The 24,350-nt window shown below is 35.7% G+C and overlaps 2 protein-coding genes across 5 annotated transcripts; both read left to right on the forward strand.

Moving 5' to 3' along the window:
* Positions 1–393: 393 nt before the first annotated feature.
* Positions 394–12,387, forward strand: glb1l2 (galactosidase beta 1 like 2). 4 transcript variants are annotated; one of them, XM_058752238.1, is made up of 20 exons: positions 394–498; positions 1,292–1,398; positions 2,294–2,474; positions 2,567–2,635; positions 3,706–3,801; positions 3,927–4,035; positions 4,126–4,218; positions 4,310–4,391; positions 6,398–6,462; positions 6,762–6,846; positions 7,081–7,218; positions 7,785–7,865; positions 7,990–8,096; positions 8,655–8,801; positions 8,899–8,970; positions 9,230–9,308; positions 9,446–9,533; positions 10,364–10,472; positions 10,595–10,711; positions 10,834–12,387. In XM_058752238.1, the coding sequence occupies exons 3-20, from the start codon at positions 2,311–2,313 to the stop codon at positions 10,942–10,944; spliced, it is 1,812 nt and encodes a 603-aa protein (XP_058608221.1). In that variant the 5' UTR covers positions 394–498; positions 1,292–1,398; positions 2,294–2,310; the 3' UTR covers positions 10,945–12,387. The 4 variants fall into 4 exon arrangements, with proteins under 4 accessions (XP_058608221.1, XP_058608220.1, XP_058608223.1 ...); XM_058752237.1 differs by having other exon boundaries at positions 2,308–2,474; XM_058752239.1 differs by lacking the exon at positions 394–498 and adding an exon at positions 622–655 and having other exon boundaries at positions 2,308–2,474.
* Positions 12,388–13,494: 1,107 nt separating this feature from the next.
* Positions 13,495–24,336, forward strand: ilvbl (ilvB (bacterial acetolactate synthase)-like). The gene is made up of 16 exons (XM_058752362.1): positions 13,495–13,654; positions 13,821–13,976; positions 15,042–15,243; positions 15,316–15,443; positions 16,249–16,387; positions 17,113–17,224; positions 17,354–17,453; positions 17,892–17,989; positions 18,704–18,840; positions 19,093–19,227; positions 19,454–19,568; positions 19,767–19,936; positions 20,450–20,520; positions 20,638–20,709; positions 22,142–22,247; positions 22,421–24,336. The coding sequence occupies exons 2-16, from the start codon at positions 13,875–13,877 to the stop codon at positions 22,597–22,599; spliced, it is 1,866 nt and encodes a 621-aa protein (XP_058608345.1). The 5' UTR covers positions 13,495–13,654; positions 13,821–13,874; the 3' UTR covers positions 22,600–24,336.
* The last annotated feature ends 14 nt before the right edge of the window (positions 24,337–24,350 follow it).

The following is a 24,350-nucleotide window of genomic DNA, read 5'->3' on the forward strand; positions in this document are numbered from 1 at the left end:
CACACCAAGATTTATGGGCAAATATTGTACATAGTGAAGTATGCTGATCTCTAACATATCAAAATATTTTACCAAATAACTTGGAACCAAATTATTAAACTTTTCTGTCCTAATTTAAAAAAAAAAAAAAAAAAAAATATATATATATATATATATATATATATATATATATATATATATAATTTTTTTTTTTTTTTTCTCAACTGACAGGCCTAAACCCTCTTAAACTTTCACAACTTAAATAAAAGCGAGCATAAACTTTTAACAATATCATAAGTTCTATAATTTACGCCTATCTTTCTTTTTCTGTGAACAAATACTGTACAAAGAAAAAAAGACAATCAAATATATGAAATATAATCAATACTTTTTATGTAGGCTAGTAATCGTCATATTATCTAGCTGTAGTGTCAGTAGATGTCGCTCAACAACACAGACTGGGAGCTGGAAGCAGTGGAGCTGGAGCAGCTGACTCAAATAAGACAGGCTAATGTTAAAGTGAGTGATGTATTTTTACGGCGCAGAAATAAAATGTAAGGTATAAAGATTAGTGGTTATTTAAAAAGAGTTGATCCTTTCGTTATGTCCCGCCCCGACTTCCTGTTTTAAAAGTAACGTCAAGACATCGAGGACAGCTTGTCAAGACGATTCAAGGGTAGTCGATACACGAAGTGTCCATGCTATGCACTTTTTCCTATATTTAGGCCAATATTCATATGAATGTATAAGTGGACGTACCTTCCTTGTAACTCTTATTTGCTTTTTTGAGTTTGTTCTATCCACATTAGCAAATTAAGACCAATCGAAACAGTTTCTGTATGTCTGCAGAAGAACAGGCAGAAGTTGTAAATGATTTACAGTTCTAGTGACTGCATGAAGTCAAATTGAGAATTATGAGTGATGTTATTTGTCGTGATGTTGCTGTTGTCAAAATAAGGGAATTGATGCATTTTAGGCAAACAAATAACGTTAATATTTGTTTTGTTTGTTAAAGAACTGGAACTGTGAAAGTTGAATGGTGTTTGTTTGTATGGAATGGTTTACACCACATGGTGGCAGTATGTGGTCAATGTAGCAAAAGCTATTTTTCCTTAAAGAATAGATTAAAATAATTAAATTACGCTAAAAAAAACCCAACAACATATATTTTATAAAATAAAAGAATCACATGGATAATAAGATATAGTATAACTATTCTTCTATTTAGTCATCCACCCCAAACCACAACAACAGCCATCTATATGTTGATTTGCTCCTCAAAACAAAGCCTGCCTTGTTCTCTTTGTATCAGTGTATTCTGGACTTTGCTTCATTGATTCCCTTTGACCCAGCTGGTACAGTGGCACAGCTTCGATTAGTGCTCCTCTCTGAACAACTGCCAGTGTAATAGTGTTGCAGGTAAGAATCAATAATAAGGCTAATATATTATTTATACATATTTGTTTTTATGTGTAGTGTATGCTATTTTGAATTAGGCCCATTTGATACATTGTATTCAATTTGCTCAGTTTACTACTATTACTAACCCTTGTGAAAAAGAAGTACACTTTAACATCATTTTAAAAAGTACTTGTTATAGAAACAATACACTTTTAAAATAATGTATTTAAATGTAAATGGAATGTAATGCTTTTGGACATGTTATTTACTATTAAATGAATATGCATTATAGTGTAAGTTTAAACTATATGCAGTTCATTAAAATCAAAAGTGTTTTTTTTTTGACTCATTTAAATACATATTTGTAATTTCATAATTGTATTGTCTTTTAAATGTGGTTAAAGTGCCAAATGTACTGACAAACACTTATGGCAACTAAAATATATGTATTCCTACTTAAAATTGTATGCCATGTTTTTAAATACATTTGTAAATGCACGTTTGTAATGATGCACATTGCACATTTAAAATAAATTTAACACTACTGTTAAAATTATAATCAAGTACTTTACATGTGCTTTGCTATGTTAGTTAACACATCAAAATAAGTGTACTTCAAAGTCTTACAAAAGATTATTAAACATGAGGTTTAAAGTGTTGTTTAAAATAAATGCTAATTTGGCGTTATTACAAAGTGCACTTAAGTGTGTACTTAAGAATGTTAAACGTAGTCATAAATGTGCGCTCTCTTTATACACTTAAACAGCCTTTTATTTTACTGATATTATATTATCTGCATGTTTATTAAGTGTACATTCACTACAATTAAGCACACTTCTTTATATATTTATACAGATTAAATCCAAGTGTGAGCATATTTACTGCGTTTTAAATCATTTACTTTTTTTAATAGTGTGGTTCTTTCAGAGAATGTCAGAGAGACAGGGACTGAGGGCAGACTCCACCCACTTCACTTTAGATGGAGCCCCATTTCGGATCCTCGGAGGTTCCATCCATTACTTTCGGGTCCCCAGGGCGTACTGGAGAGACCGGCTGCTCAAACTCAAGGCCTGTGGTCTCAATACTCTCACCATGTAAGACCACGACAGATTTAAGGACATTTTTTTCTTTTCTCCTCAGAATCTTCTTGAAGAGTCATGTTCGTCATTCATGTTTTGTCTGTCAGGTACGTGCCATGGAATCTTCATGAACCAGAAAGAGGAGTTTATCTTTTTCAGGAGGAGCTGGATCTTGAGTAAGTCATGTTTGTTTGTTTGTTTATTTTTTATATGAAATTTATTAGTGATATTTCTGAACTATAAGAAGAGGAAAAATGCATCTTAGAGATACTAGAGGTGTCGCCTGTGTTCTGGGTGATTACTGTACCAAATCAATCTGTTATATATTGGTTTTCGTATATGTGACCCTGGACCACAAAACCAGTCTTAAGTCGCTGGGATATATTTATAGCAATAGCCAAAAATACATTGTATAGGTCAAAATTATTGATTTTTCTTTTATGCCAGAAAATCATTAGGACATTAAGTAAAGATCATGTTCCATGAAGATATTTTGTAAATTTCCTACTGTAAACATATCAAAACTTCATTTTTGATTAGTAATATGCATTGCTAAGAAGTTCATTTGGAAAACTTTAAAGGCAATTTTCTCAGCATTTTGATTTTTTTGCACCCTCAGATTCCAGATTTTCAAATAGTTGTATCTCAGCCAAATATTGTCCGATCATAACAAATGGAATCAATGGAAAGCTTATTTATTCAGCTTTCAGACAATGTACAAATCTCAATTTCGAAAAATTGACACTTATGACTGGTTTTGTAGTCCAGGGTCACATATGGCTTGTAAGTTGTATGTGAGGTGGATTCTTCCTTCAATATAAGTTTTTTTTTTTTCTTTCTGGGTTTTTAAAACCCCACAATCACACTAACGGTCAAAAGTTTGAAATAATTAACTTAATTAACGGTTTTAAAAGAAGTCTTCTATGCTCACCAAGGATGCATTTACTTGATCAAAAATACAGTAAAACAGTGGTATTGTGAAATATTATTACGATTTTAAAAGAACAATTTTTTTAAAATATATTTTAAGATGTGATTTGATGACAGTTGAATTTTTATCTGCCATTACTCTAGTCTTCAGTGTCACATGATCCAGAAAACAGTTCTTTTTCAAAATATTACTGTTTTCAGTGTATGACTAGTGTATGAACCACAGTGAAGTTTGCCTCAAGAATAAACATTTCATATCACATTCCATTTTAACAAATGTGTTTATTAATCTATCGAAATCTTTGCATGCTTTAAGGGCATACATTCGTCTAGCAGGGGAATTAGGCCTTTGGGTGATTCTGCGTCCGGGGCCGTACATATGTGCCGAGTGGGATTTGGGTGGCCTACCAAGGTTAGTGTTTCACCTGATATTGAAAATGTATATTTGCTTGTTTTCTTTAATCTTTAATCTTAATAAAACATTTAAATAAAACATACATTATTTTATATATATTTTTCTTACCTTTTTTTAATCAGCTGGCTGCTGCAGGATAAGAAAATGAAATTAAGAACGACCTACTCTGGTTTCACAAGTGCTGTGAACTCATACTTTGATAAACTCATTCCGAGAGTCACACCCCTCCAGGTCAGATGTGTGTTATTTTTGTTTTGTGTTGTTTTAGTTTTTATTTGGTTGGTTTTGGTCTTGAATTTGTCTCCACTGCTCTCCCTGCAGTATAAGAATGGAGGCCCTATTATTGCTGTTCAAGTAGAGAATGAATATGGTTCATATGCAAAGGATGAGCAATACATGTCATTCATCAAAGAGGTATGGAATGAAATTAAATCATTATCATTTACTCTGCGTTATGGTGAGCCAGTTCTCTTATACCTGCAGAGTTTGTTCTCAAAATCAACAGGCTTTACTGTCCCGGGGAGTCTCAGAGTTTCTCCTCACATCAGACAACCATGATGGGTTGAAGTGTGGAGGGGTGGATGGAGGTACAGTAGCATTCATTTATTTAGTGTCCCCACTGCTTGTTAATAATATGATACTAACTCAGCAGTATTTTGCACAAGTGAAATAATTTAATTGTTTACACTACTGTTCAAAAATGTTTTTGTAAGAAGTCTCTTCTGCTGGCTAAGGCTGCATTATTTGATCAAAAATACAGTAAAAACTGTAATAGTGTGAAATATTACAATTTAGAATAACTGTTTTCTAATTTAATATATTTTAAAATGTAATTTATTCTTAGCAGCCGTTACTTCAGTCTTGAGTCGCATAATTCTTCAGAAATGTTAATATATTTACAGTGGGGAAAAAAATGTATTTGATCCCCTGCTGATTTTGTATGTTTGCCCACTGACAAAGAAATGATCAGTCTATAATTTTAATGGTAGGTTTATTTGAACAGTGAGAGACAGAATAACAAGAAAAATCTGCATTTTAATGAGTGAAATAAGTATTTGACCCCTTGACAAAACATGACTTAGTACTCGGTGGCAAAACCCTTGTTGGCGATCACAGAGGTCAGACGTTTCTTGTAGTTGGCCACCAGGTTTGCACACATCTCAGGAGGGATTTTGTCCCACTCCTCTTTGCTGATCCTCTCCAAGTCATTAAGGTTTCGAGGCTGACGTTTGGCAACTCGAACCTTCAGCTCCCTCCACAGATTTTCTATGGGATTAAGGTCTGGAGACTGGTGGCCACTCCAGGACCTAATGTGCTTCTTCTCTGTGCCACTCCTTTGTTGCCTTGGCCGTGTGTTTTGGGTCATTGTCATGCTGGAATACCCATCCACGACCCATTTTCAATGCCATGGCCCTGACAGTACATGGCCCTATCCATCGTCCCTTTGATGGGGTGCAGTCCTGTCCCTTTAGCAGAAAAACACCCCCAGAGTATAACGTTTCCACCTCCATGTTTGACGGTGAGGATGGTGTTCTTGGGGTCATAGCAGCATTCCTCCTCCTCCAAAACAGCAAGTTGAGTTGATGCCAAAGAGCTGGATTTTGGTCTCATCTGACCACAACACTTTCACCCAGTTCTCCTTTGAATCATTGGCAAACTTCAGTCGGGCTGTACATGTGCTTTCTTGAGCAGGGGGAGCTTGTGGGCGCTGCAGGACTTCAGTCCTTCACGGCGTAGTGTGTTACCAATTGTTTTCTTGGTGACTATGGTCCCAGCTGCCTTGAGATCATTGACAAGATCCTCCCGTGTAGTTCTGGGCTGATTCCTCACTGTTCTCACGATCATTGAAACTCCACGAGGTGAGATCTTGCATGGAGCCCCAGACGGAGGGAGATTTCTTCCATTTGCGAATAATCGCACCAACCGTTGTCATCTTCTCACCAAGCTGCTTGGCGATGGTCTTGTAGCCCATTCCAGCCTTGTGTAGGTCTACAATCTTGTCCCTGACATCCTTGGACAGCTCTTTGGTCTTGGCCATGGTGGAGAGTTTGGAATCTGATTGATTGATTGCTTCTGTGGACAGGTGTCTTTTATACAGGTAACAAACTGAGATTAGGATAACTCCCTTTAAGAGATCTCAGCTCATTACCTGTATAAAAGACACCTGGGAGCCAGAAATCTTGTTAATTGATCGTTTGGATCAAATACTTATTTCACTCAAACTTTTTTGAAATGCGTTTTTTTTTTTTTGTTGTTGTTCTGTCTCTCACTGTTCAAATAAACCTACCATTAAAATTAGAGACTGATCATTTCTTTGTCAGTGGGCAAACGTACAAAATCAGCAGGGGATCAAATAATGTTTATTTTTTATTTTTAATATGCTGATTTTGTGCTCAGGAAACATTTCTTATTATTGCCAATGTTGAAAACAGTTGTGTAAAAGATGATACATTTTTCTAGTATTCTTTGATAAATAGAAAGTATTAAATTAGTAATATATATTTTTTAAATAATCTCAAACTTTTGAACATTAGTGTAGGTAAGTAAAGTTCTTCTACCACAGATTATATCTGATTGTCATCTCCTTTAAAAGTCTTGCAGACAGTGAACCTACAGAAACTGATGTTCGGTGATGTACAGCATTTAGCAGAATTGCAGGTCAGTAAAGAATTTATATAGAATGTTTTCAAATTTGTCCTTATTTACAATTGTATATAACGATTTACTTTGTTAAATGACTACAATGCCAACAGCTGTATTTTCAGCACAAATATCTACTAAATCTGCTATATATCCTGCAGCTCTTCTACTGTACTTTCTGAAGATGAAGTATGATTAAGAAATATGGCTTAAAACAAGGAAATCCCTAGTACCTGTTTGTAAAATGAACACTACATAAATGCAGTCTTCAACATATAGACAGCACAAAAGAGATTTGAACATTTTCTTTGCTGCAGCCACAGAAGCCACTGATGGTGATGGAATATTGGTCCGGCTGGTTTGATGTCTGGGGGGAACCTCATCATGTTTTCTCTGCACAAGGTAAAGAATCTGCCTCATCATGCCTCAAAGTGAGCATGTGGACATTGACACAGATGGACAGACCAGCTAGAATGGACAATTTGTATCTAAGCTTACTTTCTGCATGAAACAATACCGTAATATATATGAATGTATGAAAAACAATCCATTTGCCTTGTCAGTATATATTCTAACGTCTGATAAGTTCTCTCTGCTTTGACATGTATTGTGTCTACGTCTCTTCTGTTATGACAGAGATGATCTCTATAGTGCGAGAGCTTCTGGATCGTGGCATCTCCATCAATTTCTACATGTTTCATGGAGGAACCAACTTTGGATTCATGAACGGAGCAGTTGACTTGGGAACCTACAAACCACAGACGAGCAGCTACGGTTCAATAGTTTTAATATTCATGACCGCTGAGACAATGTATACTACCATTCAAAAGTTTGTAGTCACTAAGATTTTTTTTTTTTGAAAGAAATTCATTCTTTTATTGAGAAAGGATGCTTTTAATTGATTAAAAGTGACAATTATAGAATTATTAATAATGTTTATAAATACAAAAGTTTGTTCTAGAACTTTATTATTCAAAGACTCCTGACAACGTTAATAATAATCAGAAATGTTTCTTGGACATCAAATCAGCATATTAGAATGATATCTGAAGGATCATGTGAGATGTGACACTGAAGATTGGAGTAATGGCTGCTGAAAATTCAGCTTTGCATCAGAGGAATGCATTACAAAATATATTAAAATAGAAAACAGTTGTTTTCAATTTTAAGTAATAATATTTCACAATATTACTCATTGTGATCAAACAAATGCAACATAAGAACATTAAAGAAAATCTTTCAGTCCCCAAAATTTTGAGCGGTAGTGTATGTGTGCTTTTACTCTTCGGGTGAGTTTAAAAACTGGCACTTAAACACTGTCCCCTCTGCATCTCTCTTAGATTATGATGCTCCACTGACTGAAAGTGGTGATTATACAACCAAGTATCATCTCTTGAGGAACCTGCTGAGCACCTACAGCAGTATGTTTCTACAATGTTGTCCCTGATTACAGAATCTGATGTTTTAAGAATGTATTTACGGAGCTGAAGCTCTCTGTACCTCTGTCCTTGTCTCTTTATGTGTGTCTGTCTGTATTTATGACAGATGAGCCGATACCAGAGCCGCCAGCTGTGCAGAGCAGAAAAGCATATGAGCCGGTGGCAGTGACTCATTATATTTCACTATGGGAGAGTCTTCAGTGTGCAGAACCAGTAAGAACAGTGTATCCCACTATTACATTTTTTATTCACTTCTTTTATTTTCCCAAAAATGGAACACAAATGAAGATTTTTGTTTAAAAATGTTTACATCATCATTTTGGTCTGTCCATTGAAAGTACACATAACCAGCATTTTTTAAGCTTTAAAAAGTTCATAAAGGCATTGTAAAAGTATAGATCGAACAGTCAAGTCTAATGAAGTGATGAACAGATTTAATTTAGTCTTTTATTCACATGTAAACATTGATCAACATGGGCTCACCAAATATTGTAAATAAGCTCAACAGTGCTTGCTTGACTTGTGAGAATAAACCTCATTTGTTGTTGTGCATCAAACATACACATTTCAGCTTCCATATAATCAAAACCAACCCAGTATACATGTTTTTATCAATAAATATCCTTTTTTACTAGAAAATGTGTCACATTAGGGAAGAATAATGGGTTTGGGAATGCTGAAAGCAGTTCATGGCATAAGAAAGAAACTAGAAAGAGAAGAACACATTTGGCAAGAAATGTTCCCAAAATGACTAAACCATTTATCCAATAGCTTTTCAGAGCTGATGATCCTGTCAGCATGGAGAGCCTTCCTGCAAACCACAACAATGGTCAGTCCTACGGATACACACTCTATCAGACTGACATTTATTCAGGTGGAGATCTCAACTCAAGGAACCACGTTCATGACAGAGCCCTAGTAAGTCCATCAGTCTTGGCCTCCACAAAGGTTATTATGGATGACAATAAAGAACAAATTAAGGAAGCAAATGTTTTTTTTTGTTTTTTTTTTGAAGGTGTTTATTGACAGAGAACTCATTGGTGTTTTAGACTATAGAACACAGAAAGTTAAAATACCTCACAGTAAGGTAAGTATGATGCACTGTTGGTTTATTAAGGTTTTACATAAGGGTAATTAAACTAAACATGCCAAACAAAAACCTCAAACTAAAACAGATTTGAGTACTACTTATTGCACAATAATAATACAATTAAAAAAATATGTTTTTGAACACATTTTCTGTCTTAGATTTACAACATTCTTTTTCCTGAAAAGTATTAATATAATCTTGTACTAATTACATTTTATGATTAATTATTGTGCATTTTCCTAATTTCTGTTCACAGAGTGAGAGGACCTTGAGTTTGCTTGTTGAGAACTGTGGACGAGTGAACTATGGTCCAGCTCTTGACAACCAACAGAAAGGTGTAGTAACAGTGTAGTAAAAATGATCAAATATTGACATGGTTTAATTGCATCTCACTATACTATAAAAATAGATATGAGCAGGAGTATAGTGACCATAACAGCATGCTCATTCATTTTTATTTTTATCCACGCAGGGCTTGTTGGTGATATAACTCTGGACAATGTACCTCTAAAAAAATTCACCATGCACTGTTTGGATATGAAGAGCAGTTTCATAAACAGGTTCATTCTGAGCATTTTCCCCTGTATTGTGTATCTGTAGTGCTATACTGGCCCAGGTAACTTCAGCTGCAGGACAAACTGGCATAACTGGTTTATCTGGGATTTAAGAACTGGTGTTTTAATAGCATAGGACAAAACTGAAAGAAAACACAATTTACTCGCCCTCGCCCATTGGAACAGATTTGGAGAAATTGAACATTACATAATTTACTCACCAGTGGATCCTCTGCAGTGAATGGGTGCCGTCAGAATAAGAGTTCAAACAGCTGATAAAAACATCACAATAATCCACACCACTCCAGTCCATCAATTGTGAGAAACAAATCCACCATTTTCACCGTTAATCCACCATTTAACTTTACACCTTCGCTTCTGGCCATATACGAGTCCATAATCCACGATAACACTTCCTCGAAATCCACCCAAATGTTTTTTGGTTTTTTCAGAACTGATTTGGACTGTTTTCACTTGTAAACAGTGCTCAAACATTTATAATCATATTTCTCTCCTGATTCAGATAAGACAACTTTATCACCGGAGAAAACAATATTATGGATAGAGAACTTTTATCTTAGCTGGAAGCAACATTTTCAAGTTAAAAACATCTTATTTATGGATTTGTTAATTACAAACTCACAGCGTGTGGATTATATACGTTATTTGTGGATTATTGTGATGTTTATATCAGCTGTTTGGACTCTCATTCTGACGGCACCCATTCACTGCAGAGGATCCATTGGTGAGCAAGTGTGTAATGCTGTATTTCTTCCAATGTGTTCTGATGAAGAAACAAACTCTCCATATTCATTGAATCTCTCCATTTTTCTTAGACTGCAGGCCCAGAAATGGACGTCTGTTGGTACGAAGCCCACCTACCCTGCGTTTTTCAGAGGATCCCTGGTAGTGGAACAGCCCACGGATACTTTTGTGAAACTGCCAGTGAGTATTCAGCAAATTTCTACACCGTTTTATTTCTCACATTTGTTTTTTATCCTTGACTGACATGTTTGCTCATAGCTTTAGAAGACAGAAGACACAGTTCTGTTCTGTATTGTTGGCAGAATTGGAGTAAAGGAGTGGTTTTTGTGAACGGGCAAAATCTTGGACGCCACTGGTCGGTTGGTCCTCAGAAAGCCCTCTATCTTCCTGCTCCCTGGCTCAGGAGTGGAGATAATGAGGTAGTAATGACTGCATTTGACTTTGGTGAAGTATGACAAAAGCCGTCATTGATGTATTTATCAATACAAATTCTGTCTCTTCCTTTTAATCCTTTCTTTTTGTCTTCCTTTCGATCTTTTAGATTATTGTTTTTGAGGAACTTAAAGCTGCGGAAACAATCCATTTTGCTGAAAATCTTGAATACAGCAAGACAGTCGAAGTATCTACACAACTGTTTTGCACCCTCTTATGAAACACACCTGCAGCTTTGCAATAAAATCTCAGGCTTACATTCATCAAACCAGATCTGAACTTGTATTACTTAAATCAAGACATGACAAGTGAAGAGTACAGATTTAGCAATAGACTTCCCCATTTGATTAATCATATCAAATTAAGACAGCTGTTTTGTATTACAGGTTTTCTGAACTATGTATGAATATGCAAATGAGACATTATCTGATTAAATATGTACTAATTTGCAAACATTTCCAAGTAGTAGTCAACAGTAGTCTCAACACTGGATAAAGCCATATTTTGGATCTCTTTCGATCACTCTATATATCAGAAAATACTGTCAAAAGCAAGAAAAAAGGCACTTTCAGATTAGAACTTTTAACTTATACAAAGAAAACCCCTCTGCAAAAGCCTTCAGAATTTAAATAAGAAAAAATGTTTGTAAAATCAATCATCAACAGTTTTTACAGTTTTCAGCCATAAAATGTTATATTTAAAGGGGATAATTTTGGCTCCGTTCAGGAGAAAAAAAATCATAGCCTTTAAACATAGTATTATAATTTTAATTAAAACTACAGGCAGAGTAAGGAAAAATCTGTAATAAAATATTGTATTTTAGATTTTTTCTTTCCACTAGTTTGATAGAAAAAAACAAAAATCTGACCATTGCATGAAAAAAAAAAAAAGAAAAGAAAATATTTTGCTTGTAGTGTCTTGTCTTGTCTATTCCACATGTACCAGCTGTATTAACTAATCATGGATCATATAAATGAGCACAACATATATTATTTGCAACTTGATTCTCTAAAATAAAAGAACATGCTAGACATAAGAGCGCTGATTTGCTTTGTCAGATCACTGTTAACTGTTGTAAGACAACAGTCAGAGACACATTCCACTAACTGATGCTGATACGCGGGATGACAGAGTTTATTTCTGGTGATGATTATGGAAGTGTGCTTGTATTTAATCCGTCTATGTAATCAAATGTTTTCATATGATTAAGAGGGGGCAATAAAGGATCTAAAGGATCTTACTAGCAACCTGTGTGTGTTGCTTTGAAAGAACAACCATACATTTGTGCTGTTTTACTTTCTTTTTTTACTCATTTATTCCTCCTTCATTGATAATCATTTATCATTTAATAATTTATTATTCCATTTAATTATATATTCATTTCTAATAATCATTTTAACCATTTATCATTGATTCACTTATTGATCAGTCATTTATATTATTATTTTTTTCCATTGTTGTTTAGTCTTATGGTTGTGTGGTTTTACGAGATGTCTTCACAAGTATAAAGAGAATATCTCCATTACAAGGTTTTTAATGTCACGGGCTGTTTTTGTGAAGCAGTAATTTTCCATTGCTTGTGGTATAATAACGCTTTTTGGATTTGTGCTAGTCAGATGAAGTCTGAGCATTGAAATATACACAACTAAGATTATTCAATAAACTGATCCTTTTTTATCATCATTACTTTGTCTCCTGCTTCTGTCCTTCTTTGGCGTTGCGTTGCTCAGTCAACTAATTGGCTGATAGACTGGTAATACTTTTAACAGGTTTTGGGTATTAAGACAACTGTGCTGACTAGTTGTTCTTATATATCTGGCCTGGAGGCATGATCTAAAAATACCTTATGATTAACTTATCTGTTTAACAACCTTATTTTGACTACCGAAAATAGTTGTTCAAAAAGGCTTATACATTTTAAATATCATTTTTCCTGAGAAAGTAAAAGTTCACTTGAGTGGACGATTTGCTGACATTTCACAAGTTTACACTACACAGCATGGGTAATTGTTTCAGTTTTCTATGAACTATGAAAATTACCCTGCTAAAAAAACCTAAACAATAGAAGCCCAATAGAAACCATCACATAAATTCTAATGGCTTCCATTAAAATACCATTATAAACCATTAGCTTTTTCCAGTAAAACCATTACAAAATTCCTTTTTGTAGTGTGTTTTGGGCATTTTTCCAATAGGATTTAACATCCCACCAATAGAATCCATCACATACCAGTAGACACCATTATAGTTTCCATTAAAACCAATACAATACCCATTATAACCATTAAAACCATTACATTTTCTATTGTGTTTTGGGCAGGGTTCTATTGTTTTTTTCAGCAGGTTTTTTATAAAAAAGGTCCTGTTAAAACGTTTTAATTTGTTATTTATTATTACAGATGGCTGTGTAACGTGCAGTACATGTCTAAAGGTGATACTCCTGTTATATTGAGTGATAGGCTACTATCAAAGTTCAGTTGTTTTGTTTGAACAGTATAAGAGCAAAGGCCATACGGTGTCGCCTACACCGATGGTGTTACATTTAAATAAATAAAAATAAATAAATAAAAAATGTATGCCTGCGTAACAACAACAAAACACTCTTAAATAACAAATAAATAAAAAACAACAACAAACACTAGCCATACATTTTCTGGTGGTGATTTCTAGAGTAACAGTACGTTTCAGCCTCCGATTGGATGACTGCGCTGTCAATCACGTTCCGGCGCAGCCTGCTATTCTCAAAGCGAATCAACCGAGAGCGCTGAATGTGCAAGTAAAGACAATTACTCAAATAGCGGAAGAGTTGTTCCGCCTATTGCGTAGCACTCTCGGTCCATTCAATGCTTTCTGTTTATGTTACGGAGTGACGCCGTCGATAGGAGTGCATTCATCGGCCTCAGCTGCAGCAGGGGAGGAATTGCTGGCAGGTACAGTGTTGTCTGACCTTAACCAGGCCATAAAAATATCAACAATCACAGCGTGTTGAATATTGACCGCCGTCTCGCCATTTGTCCACGGGGAAAGCCAACTTTGAAACCCACGACATTGTTAGCGGCTTGCTTATTTACTTGGTTTCCTGCTTTTGCTGGACAGGTTTCTGACAGGACAGGTGGACATTAGCTCGTAAACCACCAACCCACTTTAGTGATGGACATTTCTGTGGTTTTGGGCTGCTCTCTGGGTGCTGCCCTTGGGGGTGTGATCCTTGCATCCTATAAACTAGGCTTACTTTACCAGCTATTTCATAAGGTATGAAACATTGTAACCTGCGTTGATGATTCTAATATATAAACTTCTCACAACATAGTTTGACAGCTGTCTATCTATCTATCTATCTATCTATCTATCTATCTATCTATCTATCTATCTAGTAGTGACTTTTAGAATACTAAAACATGCATGTTTAATAACTATACAAGAATTGTAAACTATCAGGTGAAGAAGCAAAGTTTTGCACGAGTATTGTATATGTGTGCCAGGTGTACATGTGTATGATTACTCTTGCTTAACAACAACAGCAGGAATTTTTTTTCACAACAGAACAAAAGGTGCTGCAATGCTCTAATAACAGGCCTGCTGTCATGTGGCCAGACTCCAATGCCAAACAATTTGTCACCTATTAAGCATTTGTATCTTATTGCCGTAAAATTATATAACCGCATATGGTTTGGTTTGTAAGGATTAAGTAAACAAGTAAAACCGGTAATGAGTGTCTCTACACAAACAGGAACACAGTAAGATTAGTCTGACGTTACATTTTATTACGGCATGAAATGAAAATTCACCTATTTTTTTTTTTAAATGCATGCATGTTTAACCAAAATGTCTTAACTGGACCTTCCGGGGAAAAAGACCGACTTCTCCCTGGTGATGTTTGCACAGGACTTTTTCAATTATTTAGTCACTTAAACCTGCTCCTGCAAGCTCACATTCATCTGCCTCCACTTTTGATTGCAGCGCCTACATCTTAACATCCAATCAACAAACGAATTATAGAAACAAGTCCCGCCCTGTTTTTTTTCTTGTCTTCTTCTAATCTGTCATACTTGGATGCACTGAAAAAATGGTGCATATACAATTTTTACTGAGAAATTGGTAGCAAATTTCACAAATATTGTCAAAAATATTGAGCAAGTGACAAATTGCACTGAATGTGAAACTTTGAAGTGGAAAGACTACAATAGTATATTATTGTAAATCATATTCCAATAATCATTATTTACAACTTTTTCCCCAGTGTGTATGTAACAATATGAATGAAAATATCTGTTTCTAGATCCGTTTCATTGCAACTTTAATGTTCCTCATTCCCAGACAGAAAGACAGAGCCCTCGACACGGAGGAGAGAGCGTGGCTGAGGTTTTGCGAGCTCATGGGGTCAAATTTGTCTTCACGTTGGTGGGAGGACACATCTCACCCATCCTGGTGGCCTGTGAGAAACTGGGCATCCGCATTGTCGACACACGCCACGAGGCCACAGCTGTGTTTGCTGCCGATGCCGTAGCAAGACTTTCTGGTAAGACTGAATCAAAAACATCATGTTAGAAGATGTAGGAGAAGCTGATAATCTTTCATTTTGCTGATACAGGTACAGTCGGTGTGGCTGCAGTGACGGCGGGGCCGGGGCTAACGAACACTGTGACTGCGGTGAAGAACGCTCAAATGGCCGAATCACCGCTGCTTCTGATTGGCGGTGCCGCTGCTACTCTCTTACAGGTCAGGAAGTGCCTCATAGTCTATGAGTCACGTGCTGTTCATGCGCATGTCACCTGCATATTTGCTCTCTGCTCTGGTTAGCTTATGTCTCTATAACTTCCTTATCTTTTCTTCATATTTCTTTCTGTCTGTGTCTTGTGTAAACATTGGATTTTGTCTCAACTCCAGAGTGATTCTCAGGGAACTAGCCTTGAACCATGAGAGCAAGGATTAAAAAAAAATAATAATTCACACAAAATTGAAATTTTTTCATCATTTACTCACCCTCGTGTGGTTACAAACCTGTGTGACTGTTTGGTAACCAAACAAGTTTGTCTTCCATTGTATGGTGACAGCCAAATGTCGCAGACAATGAAAAATATGTTTGAACTTTGGTTTTATGAAGTTATTGCTGCACTCTACTAATGGCCTTGTCACACAAAAACCGATAACATTAATCATGCTTACTTTATAACAATAACTATATTAGCATCCACAACAACACACAATAATGTTTTGTTTATTATAAGCATGCACTGCAGTCTTTAAGCTCTTTAAGGTTAGGTGGATTCCGATTGGCTGAAAAAAATTTGTTCTGAAAGTGATTCCAGCAACATTGTTGTCATTGATATAGTTGTGTTGTGGATTTGCCTGTTGTTATAAAATAGAACACTTATTACAACTTTATAGTATATATATATAATTTTAATTGTAACTGTTATTCTTCTTGGTTTGAACAGGCTTTTATCAGTTTAATTTCAGTGAATTAATTGTTGGTTGTCACCTGCATCATTGAGTTGTCATTAATATTATGGTTTCTTTGCAGGGAAGAGGTGCACTACAGGATATTGACCAAATGTCCCTCTTCAAGCCTCTCTGTAAGTTCTGTGCATCAGTGAGGACCGTGAGAGAAATTGTTCCCACAGTCAGAAAAGCCTTGGCCATCGCACAGTCTGGCACACCAGGTACAGCGGCCCTGAAATGTACTCATACCTGCAAACTTGTTGCCTTTCGGTGAAAATCGCCATTCTGAAATATTCCATTAATGGGATTTGTGCAAATCCGAGGACTTTTTATTTAGCTTTAAATGAATGTCTCTAAGGTAAACTGACTGAACATTGGAAATCGGATGCAAAATTCACTTTTACGTGGTGTTTGCATATAAATGTGTCTTAGCAGTGAGTGGACGCAACCACCCCACAATGATAAAAATCCATTCACTCCTTTTTTTTAATCCCCAAAAAACATAAACACTCAATTACCAAGCCGTTTTGATTTTCTAAGCAGTATGACGTCATGCTGCTCAGGCCCCGCCCATGACCGCTGACAGACTGTCTGTATTAGCATATTTCCGCCCTCAGCCAGTTGTATGCTGTCCACCATTTTCTCACCGCTGTAGCAACAACAGAAAAGGTTCCACTGCTGATTCCATTAATTTCAAAGAATTGAAGAGTGTTAATAGGTATTATTTGTATTATTAGACACAAATTACGTAATAATACAAATACTTATAAGATGATCTTCACCTTTTTCAGCAATCCAGAGTTTTCATGTGTACAGCACAAATGATGTAACTACTTTATTTTATCTTTCATTGAGCAAATTCAATTTTATGAATTATGTAGTTATATGTGAGTTCTGTTTTTTTAATTCTATGAGCGTAATTCTACAGTATTTCTTTGATTCACAGGTCCAGTGTTTATAGAGTTTCCCATAGACACGCTGTACCCTTACCATGTGGTGGAAAAAGAGTTTGCCCCTAAAAACACACCCAAAGGCTTGATGGGGAAAATCATTGCATGGTAGAAACATTTCTCACTATTTACATACTATTATTCCTGCACGTGATCTTGTTATTCAATGACAAGCAGTGTTTTTTAATATCCGTCTTTAGCATGACTGAAACAATTGCCGTTCTTGTCATCACATAGGTATCTCCGGAATCATTTATCATACTTGTTTGCTGGAGCTTGGGAGACGTGTGATCTGTCCCCACTTCCTGTTCACATCCCACATGCCACAGAGGATGAGGTGAAACTTGTCTACACTGTTGTGGCATATATTGTATTGGATGTTAGACTGTAGATGCAACTGATCATGATAACGATAATGTTACAAGATTCTATTATCATCATCCAGTCTCAGTATATAACACATTACATAAACGACACCAGGTGCCAGTTGCATAAACTTAGCCTCTATGTGAAGACTGACCAACTAGCAGCTAACCAAGAGGTAATCAGTCTTATGAAGTCTGACTTTCCAGTGACCACCTTTAAGGAAACATGACCAGTTTTAAAGAAAAAAAAAAAAATAGATAGTCTAAATGGTCTAAACCTTTATGCAACCACCCCAGGAAAGAAAGCTCAAAGATGAAGGAGAAATGTTGAAATGTTGACACTTGCCCCAAATATAGAAGATAAGATCACATTGCACTTTGAGTGGCTCTTAACCTTTTACTCTTTCCAGGTCCAAAGGTGTGTGGAATTGGTGAGCAGAGCCAAGAAACCTGTGATACTGTTAGGCAGTCAGGCAACATTGCCCCCTACACCAGCGGATGATGTCAGGTAAATTGAGTAGCCGTCTCTTCAGATGTTCATTGAACAGTTCAGGGGTCGCCTTTTCAGGTCTGTGAACCTCAGTCCAGATTTACCCACTACAACACTTCCTGTAAATGAATTCTGACTTATTACACGAATTCATACATTGCCAGTCAAAAAAGTGGACGCACCTGCTCAAACACATAAAAAATATGAGCTGGTACATAAAGTATGCAAATTATGTAGTGAACAGAAATGTGAAACAAATCAATACCATCTCATATTTTGTCTTTAGTGTCACTATACTTACCTAGATTTATGAAATGCATCCTGGGATGCTATAAAACAGTATTGAAAAATGTTATGTAAGGTGACTTCCCACTCTCTGATTCATCCATTTAAAACATATTAACATGATTAAATATTATTTATTTATTTTGTTAATACACAAGCACAGCTGTGTAAATGTATCTACAAATGACATTTCATGTATTTCAGTACAAACATTTGGATCAAAAGGATTTCTAAGATCCTAAGAAATGTAAATTCAGTATGTGTCCAGACTTTTGACTTTTGGTACTGTATATATAGATTGCATTGATCAAAAATGCATTTGGTTTCAAGTCCAAAACAACAACCAGTGATTTACATGATTGATCATAAGCACCCATAACACGTGCACAAAGTCAATTTTTAGTCAGATTTTTAGTTTTAGTTTTTTTTCCTATGCTTCTTTCACAGAAAGGCCTTAGAATCTTTAGGCATTCCCTGCTTCCTGGGTGGAATGTCCCGAGGGATGCTGGGAAAGAACAGTCCACTGCACATTAGACAAAACAGGAGAGATGCCTTAAAAGATGCTGACCTCGTGCTGCTGGCAGGTGGGAAACAATGCCACCTACTGAACAGTTAGAATATGTGCAGAAATGTTTTCCATACACATACTTTGTGTGTTTGGAAAGTCTGAAAATCTGTTATTCCATGCCTGGAAAAGCCAGTTAATACATTTCATACATACACAAGACATGGAATTATTTATAAAAAAAAAAAAAAAAAATTATGGGAAAGTGTGGGAACCCTTGGTTTTTGCATAGTTAGTTTTTGTTCCTGAATGTGTTTGTTTTGTTGCATAGGCACGGTGTGTGATTTCAGACTGAGCTACGGAAGAGTGCTGAACAGACGGAGCAAAATCATCGCTGTCAACAGAGACAGGAGTCAGCTACTAAAGAACTCTGACATGTTCTGGAAGCCAACAGTGGCCATTCAAGGTGAACAGCTGCATTTTACTTTTACATAATATATAAATATAGTACAGTTTATATAGATTAATATAATTATTATTTTTATTTACTATAATGTCAGGTAATAGAATTATTATTAAATAAGCAGTGGCTTAAATGAATCAGTGAACTAATTCACTACAATTAAATTTTAAAGATATACCATGTGTGCTGGTATGTTATGTGACGAGGTTTCCTTTCCTTACTTATTCAGGTGATGCTGGTTCTTTCCTCCTGCGTCTCTCGAAAGCCCTGAAGGGACACAGATGTCCAGAGGAATGGCCTAGGAGCCTGAAAGAGGGAGATGCCATCAAAGAGAAAGCTAACAGGTGATCTTATCTCAGCTGCTTGGATTCATTGTCTCTGGAGAATCAGGCCTGTACTACATGGCCAAAAATATATGGACAACCAAACAGTTGGCAGTGTTCCCTCTTGTTAATTAGAAGGGGTGTCTGTCCATATACTTTAGGCTATGTTTGATATTGTCTACCAGTATAGTTTCTCATTATGCCAGTTTTTGCCGTCAGATCAAAAGCAGATGACAAGACAGAGAGGCATTTGAACCCTCTGAGTGTTTTGCATCGTGTGGATGAGTTCTTGGCTGAGGACAGCATCATAGTGGCTGATGGGGGTGATTTTGTCGGCAGCGCTGCATATATCATGAGACCCCGGGGCCCGCTCCGCTGGCTGGACCCAGGTTAGAGGCAGAGCCGTCACAGTTATTGCGTTTGTGATTCCATAGGATTATCCTCCATTATGTCTGAATCTGTAGATTCTTATGCAAGTTGTTCAAATGCTCACAACTTAAGATGATTCAAACTTTTTTGAATTTACATAACAGCACTTGTAAACTTCATTACACACTTTTTATCCATTTAAAACAACATATCCATATATACTGAAATAATTTTTAATACATTTGTCTTTGGTCCTGACAAGCAACATCATTTTGGGTTAACTGGGTTAATAACATGCATTATGACAAATACGTTGAAAGCATAAAAGAACTGTGGCAGCAGATTCATAATCCATAATTTGAACATTTTATTTAAATAACATGCTTTTTTTTGCAATTGGGTTCATTCTTAATTTTCAAATATTTGTGTTCATTTTTTGAAGTTATGTTTAGTTTTGGTACAAATCTAATTCCTTATTAATCTCCAGCTCTGTTTTTGTGTTCGTAATGATTTGTGTCTTCTCTTTGCACCAGGGGCCTTTGGGACTCTGGGTGTTGGAGGAGGTTTTGCTCTGGGAGCAAAGCTTTCCCGACCTGAGTCTGAGGTAAGATTTTAAATCTTGTTAAAAATCACGTTTCACTAAGCACTCCATTTTATGCACAATACATGCTTAATCACATTATAAGGGAGCATGTGAACATAGCCAATATCTTGTTTACAGGTATGGATCGTTTACGGCGACGGTTCACTCGGATACAGCGTGGCTGAATTTGATACCTTCACACGTCACAAGGTACCAGCCATTACACATGTAACAAGCACTTACATCCCTGACTTTTACAGAATCAAGTTCAGAATGTATTAGAATGTGTGTTTTGTAAAAATTCTAACCTCTTAAAGGGATAGTTCATCAAGACATCATTAAAGTAATCCATACAAATTGAGTGGTTTTATGAGTATGAGACATGATCATTTTGTATGATAAACAGATTTAATTTAGACTTTTATTTAGATATAAACAAGCTCATAGGCACCTCAGCCATACTTGATATGCGACAGCAAATCTCTTTTGTTCTTGCGGAATCTCAAACGTGAGATCGTCCAATGTTTTTATGTGAATAAAACATTAAATTAAATATATTCATTATATAAAGTGATTAATTCTCTTTAGAAGACTTGGATTTAAATTGATCGATTCATATGGATTATATTTACGTTAACTGAGTCTCAAATGATGCACTATATACTATGCACTTATACACTATTCACTTATGCACTATGTACTCAACCATGTAGTGTATGAATTATATAAGGTTATTTTGTCATTCATAAATGTGACCTTGGACCACAAAACCAGTCAAAGGGTCAATATTTCAATAAATAAATAAGCTTTCTATTGATGTGTGGTTGGTTAGGATAGGACAATATTTGACCGAGATACAGCTATTTGAAAATCTGTAATCTGAGGGTGCAAAAAAAATCTAAATATTGAGAAAATTGCCTTTAAAGCTGTCCAAATAAAGTTCTTAGCAATGCATATTACTAATCAAAAATTAAGTTTTATTATATTTACAGTAGGAAATTTACAAAATATCTTCATGGAACATGATCTTTACTTAATAACCTAATGATTTTTGGCATAAAAGAAAAATAGATCATTTTGACCCATACAATGTATTTTTGGCTATTACTACAAATATACCCCAGCGACTTAAGACTGGTTTTGTGCTCCAGGGTCACAATTGGAGTCTGAAAGCCCCTCCCCCTTTGCTATGTAATTAAAGCTGTGACAGTTGAGTGCATGAAATGTTCAACATTCCACACTTTGTTTTTTCGGTTATTTAAGTGCATCATCCGGGTATTTAAAGTGGAATTCTCAGTGTGAACGCACTACTTGCTCCATTTATACTACAAAATTTCATAGAATAGTGCATATGTAAGTGATTGGGGACACACCTGGTGTCTTTACAGACTTTTGAAGCTTGAAAATTTTTGCAGAATGGATTTGTAATGGAGGGACAAAAATGAAAAATTGTTCACTTGCCCTATAGACCTCCACTGTAAGCTCACAGCTATCAACACTACTTTGTTTTAACCAGCTTGGATATTTTCATCGGAATGCTGTTAATTTAACCTGGAATATTCCTTCAAAAACATCCTTGCTGTGGCTTCTCTTGCTTTTCTCTTGAAAACCTCTAACTGACTGCCTTGTCGTCTCATGTCAGACCCCAGTGATCGCTCTGGTGGGAAATGATGCATGCTGGAGTCAGATCTCCAGAGAACAAGTGCCTATGCTCGGGAGCAACGTAGCCTGCGGTCTTGCCTTTACAGGTGAGAGGCTTTGGTGCAATCTTGTTCACTGCATTTGTTTGAATGTTAATGCTAAGGAGTAAAACTCTGCCTTATGGTCCACAAAAGTGTTTAATGTAGGGATGTATTGTATATTCATCAATCATAGTGAGGAGTTGCATCACATGCTGTTCCGTTCCTCCTCTTCCTTGCAGATTACCATATTGTAGCTGATGGTTATGGGGGCAAAGGTTACCTGATTGGCCGAGAGGATGAGTCGCAGCTTGATGACATCATTAAAAAGGCACAGAAGGAGTGCGGAGAGGGAAAGGCCGTTCTGCTGAACGTTCTGATTGGAAAAACTAACTTTAGGGAAGGTTCAATCTCAGTTTAAAGAGAAACACTGTGCACCATCCTGCCTAGATACCCAAAGTCTTTCCTGTGTTGTCATGCACAAAATATACTATAGGACGCACCCTTTACTAAGTTATATGGATTCAGCTGATTTTTGAAAAGAGATCAAAGCAACGACATATCAGATGTTCAAAACCGTTTCTTCTGTTATGCTGTGATTAATACAATGTTCACAAAACTCTCAAGAACATGTCTCGGTCATAGTTCATCCCTTCATCCCAAAACCAAAATAAGTAAATGATAAAATGTTTAAAGAAAATTAAGCCTGTGTTTAGGATCATTACAATTTTTTTCTAATATGACATTATATTTCCCCCCAACTCTCATTACTGTAAAGCAAAAAAGGGAGAAAATAATGATATATTATTTAAATTGTATTTTTAAAAAGTGTTTATATACAGGGGTAGTACTGTTGTATTTTAATTTATGCAGATTTTAAAAGAAATGTTATTGTATACATATTGTATGGTAATTAGAATATATATATATTCTATATAACTATTGTCATTACTGATATATAATAATTTTTTTCTTCTGAAATGTGAACTTGGACTTTTTTTTTTTGGAAGTTTTTGCAAATACTTTATCATTTTGCTGAAAAGGAGCAAGCACAGTGCCTTCACTCTCTATAGCAATTTGTAAAATACTATAAAAATCAGAAAACATTTCAAGATTACCGGTGTGTTGATCCAGTAAATTTTGATTGAAATATTATTTTTGAAGCACGCTTTAAGAATATATGACTTTATTTACCTAATACTAAAGCATTGAAAGACTTGCTTGTGTTGTGTGAAGGCTTGCAGGATTGATTTTTCTGCTCCATACAGTTGAGTGCCTGTGATTACTGAATGTTAAACTGATCTTGTTCAGAAAATCTGAAATTTGCTAGAAATCATTTTCAAAGAACTGCGTATGTAGTTATTTTGGACATTAATAATTCACTAATTAATGAATCAAATGGGTCTATGTTTGTTTATCTAGAAATATCAGTCTAAACCAAAGTAATATCCTGCAAATGCAGTTGTGTTTTTGCTACAGTAGCAGACCTGGATATACCATAATGCCTCTCCTCGGTTTGTGATTGATCACTTTAGCATCCCCCACAAAATGACCATTTGAATATGGCTACGTAATTTATCATAATTTGTTGATGTAATAAAATCTCTAAAGAATGTTTTTTTTAATTTAAATTTTTTCCCTCAAGTCATGAACCACTAGATGTCAGACTCTGTCAGACTAACCCATGAGGCGTCATTCATCAGCTAGTAGTAAATAGTGTATTAAAGAAATTCTGAAGATTTTTTATCTGAAAAATCTGATAAAAATATAACAATGTTACCTCCAAATCCATAGTAAAAAAATAACAAAACAAATTATTTCTAAGGCCATCACTTTTGCATCTGCTGATTTATAAATTAAACACCAAGGCTTGTCGGATCACTGAATCCTTATACAGTTACCTGTTTAATTTAAGTTATATTGATTTTCATGTGCAGACAGCGAGAAGCAATCAAATACATGGCCAGTGGGTGAAAAGAGAGAACTAGAGGAAGAAAGTACTGAAAATAAGGATGCTCTGTCTCTACGCAAGAGGCTATAAAAAAACTTAAAGCTTCATTAACCACAGGCACATCATGACCTGTCCAAAATAGACCATGCCCTGCTATTAACCCATTAACTTGTTTTATTGTAGGCAGCATTTGAATGGGAACATATCCTACTTTCACTGAG

The sequence above is a fragment of the Onychostoma macrolepis genome, chromosome 18 (assembly GCF_012432095.1).
Source record: "Onychostoma macrolepis isolate SWU-2019 chromosome 18, ASM1243209v1, whole genome shotgun sequence".
NCBI classification, from domain to species: domain Eukaryota; kingdom Metazoa; phylum Chordata; class Actinopteri; order Cypriniformes; family Cyprinidae; genus Onychostoma; species Onychostoma macrolepis.

What these genes read in the sequence shown, in the direction of transcription:
- ilvbl (XM_058752362.1), top strand. Translation starts at nt 13,875, where the DNA reads ATGGACATTTCTGTGGTTTTGGGCTGCTCTCTGGGTGCTGCCCTTGGG. An exon ending in GCCAACAGTGGCCATTCAAG is followed by an intron (nt 19,228 to 19,453) that starts GTGAACAGCTGC and finishes TTACTTATTCAG; the next exon opens with GTGATGCTGGTTCTTTCCTC. An exon ending in GCTCCGCTGGCTGGACCCAG is followed by an intron (nt 19,937 to 20,449) that starts GTTAGAGGCAGA and finishes TCTTTGCACCAG; the next exon opens with GGGCCTTTGGGACTCTGGGT.
- glb1l2 (XM_058752238.1), top strand. Translation starts at nt 2,311, where the DNA reads ATGTCAGAGAGACAGGGACTGAGGGCAGACTCCACCCACTTCACTTTA. An exon ending in ACATGTCATTCATCAAAGAG is followed by an intron (nt 4,219 to 4,309) that starts GTATGGAATGAA and finishes CAAAATCAACAG; the next exon opens with GCTTTACTGTCCCGGGGAGT. An exon ending in TCTTGACAACCAACAGAAAG is followed by an intron (nt 9,309 to 9,445) that starts GTGTAGTAACAG and finishes TTATCCACGCAG; the next exon opens with GGCTTGTTGGTGATATAACT.